This window comes from Anneissia japonica, unplaced genomic scaffold (assembly GCF_011630105.1).
Source record: "Anneissia japonica isolate Jap-2015-1 unplaced genomic scaffold, ASM1163010v1 scaffold1065_len1792383_cov172, whole genome shotgun sequence".
NCBI lineage: Eukaryota > Metazoa > Echinodermata > Crinoidea > Comatulida > Comatulidae > Anneissia > Anneissia japonica.
Genome location: NW_022684135.1, coordinates 357,129 through 359,902, shown reverse-complemented (window position 1 = coordinate 359,902; position 2,774 = coordinate 357,129). Strand labels below are relative to the sequence as shown.

The 2,774-nt window shown below is 31.8% G+C and overlaps 1 protein-coding gene across 1 annotated transcript in view; it reads left to right on the top strand.

Moving 5' to 3' along the window:
• LOC117103512 (multidrug resistance-associated protein 4-like) overlaps positions 1-2,774 on the top strand; it is a 22,472-nt gene that overhangs the window by 1,743 nt on the left and 17,955 nt on the right. The window contains exons 3-4 of the mRNA XM_033244079.1: positions 233-396; positions 1,050-1,175. Of these exons, the coding sequence (XP_033099970.1) occupies positions 233-396; positions 1,050-1,175 (290 nt within the window). The remainder of the gene's footprint in view (positions 1-232; positions 397-1,049; positions 1,176-2,774) is intronic.

Here is a 2,774-nt window from a genome sequence, read left to right as displayed (position 1 = left end):
ATATATATATATATATATATATATATATATATATATATATGCTTTGATGATGTTTTGTATACTCTTTTTGAAATCTTATAAAACAAATTCTAAAATTTGTTTTGCTATGTAATAGGAATTTTAAAGATTCCATGAACCTATTGTTGTATCGCTCAATCAACCACCGACATTAAAGTTAAGAGTATGTAGGCCTACAATATATTTATGTATGATTGTACTTGTTTAATCGCAGGAGTTATGCTATGTCAACTACATTTGGCTAGCACCTTTGCAGTTGCTTGTTGTCACTGTGTTGCTTTGGTACCAGTTAGGCCCATCATGCTTTGCTGGTACGTCTATCCTTTTGCTAATGGTTCTACTGCAAGCCTGGTTCGGAACACTTTTCTCTATATTTAGGTAAGCCTTTAAATTGTTGATTTCAATAGCAAAAGGCGCCCCAACAACGATTTTTGCCGCCCGCGAAAGATGAATTAAAAGCACTATGTTTGCTGCCCGCCAAGCAACATTGGCTCACCTTGTTTTTACGGCCCGAAACCGATGATCTGTAAAAAGTAATATTAAAACTGGGAATAGAGTGGTGTAAAAGCTGTGCTTGGAAGTTTCTAAAAAGCACACTGGAAACATCAAGGTTTGGGTGCGGCCCTTGATGTTAAATAAAAACTTCACTTTGGCTTTCTGTCATCGTCCAATCCAACTTAATTGTCAATAAGGTAATACGTAAAACTTGTTCCACAAGACTTATCGACGTTTATCCTATAGTTTGTTTTCATTCATGTTGTTAGATAAGTATTAATATGTTTTAAATAGATATAAAATTAATATAATTTTTAGCTTTATCACTAACAACTTATTGGTGTGTTGTTCTTTATTAATCGCTATTCATTTTAAATTCAATACTTTGTTTTCTATTTTATTAGTATTATTTAAATCACTTAAATATGTCAGTATTTTTTCCTTCTACTCATAATTTTGGGTGAATAGATTCTGCTACTTCGAATACCAATATATTATTGTATTTTTCGTTCGACGCACTATATTTTTTTTTCCAGAGCAAAGACCGCTATGTTGACAGATGAAAGGATTCGTATCATGAATGAGATCATCGCTGGAATGAGAGTTATCAAGATGTATGCATGGGAGAAACCTTTTTGTCACCTTGTTTCTGAGTGTAGAAGGTATCCAGTTGTTAAGTTTAATTCCCACTCCATAAAGGTCCATTTCGTAATATAATGTTGCAGCTATTAACCACCGTAATGGCTTTCCAACACGTCACAATCGATATGCACAGTAAGATGTTCGAGCCCAGACCTAAAGACTTAAAATTTAATAACAAATTTTCTAACATCTCTCCTACTAGCAATAGACCTATTAAGAATGTCAAACAACTGGCCAATAAGAAAAATGCCAGAAATACGTGCTTCTCTCACAAACACATGGGTTGTCCCACAAACGACACCTTTATCGAGGAGGCGACTTAGCGGAAAGTTATTTTTCTAGTTATGTTAAAATTAAAAAGAAAACATACATTGATGTATAATATTATATAAATATAAAGGTAGCACCAGACAATGGCACAACAATATTAAATATGGATATAACTATATCATTTGGAATTAGATTAAATTCTGCTGGATTCCAACCTGGTATTTTATTTGCTAGAGGAAAGTTCATAAATACGAATAGCTGTAGGCATATTGAATTTCGGTATAGGTTGGTTTTTACTAAAGGGCATCACATTCTGCCAGATACATTTAAAACACAAGAAGAGATGGGTTCAGGTGATGAGATTTGTCTTTAAGAATGTTGCTCATCTTCTTAATGATTTTTTTTAAATTTCATTTATTAAACCTTATTTACCGAGGGTAACCCAAAACAGCGGTTAGCTGACAATCATGGGGCCCTCGTGTAAAAAAAACCCAGCAAAATACAAAACAACGACAAGGTAAAGTCAACAAGTTTATATATATATATATATATATATATATATATATATATATAGATTAACTCACTAACTAATGATTCTAGGCTCATATTTCTCGAAAGTGGACTAGGTTATTCCAGAATTTATTCCTGGACTAGTTAGTCCTAGATCAGCACTGCATACATTTGTTCATTTTGTCATATAAGTTTATTTCTATAATATTATATACTATTTGATAGCATTAACATCTTGAAACATGAATCGTATATTTTTATTATTTAGTGCACAATTGAGTTTGAATTTATATTACACATGCATGTTAATAGTATTGTAAAAGCCAACTGGTTCATTGATAAATACTAACCTACCGGTACTTAATGAAGTACTTTTCTTTACACTTTCATTTCTAACGCAAAGCTATAGCATTTAATAGAGTAAAGAAGTAATAGCTCAAGAAAGTCGGGGGAAATATAATCCTAACATAGAGTATAGATTTCTTTTAATATTTTATAGTGTTTTTTTTTCTTTGTTTTTGTTTTGTTTTGTTTTGTAAATACTGTTAGGCCTACAGTGATTTAACGAGTTCTAGTATTTTATACATAGTAACAGAAACATTATAGCATTAAAGTGTAAAGAACAGTAAAACTAACAGAACAATAACAAAATTGGTATTTTTTTAAATTTTTTGTTATGTATTTTTTATGTAATGTCAATGTTTAATAGAAACAAGAGCGACCGTTTACCAGGTCCGCCCGTTCCTCTATGCTTAAATACGGTACAGGTGCAAGTTATTAAATTGGGTTTTTTGGAAGAGCTGAAAAGATAGTCAGTGGTAAATGGCAGTAATGTACAT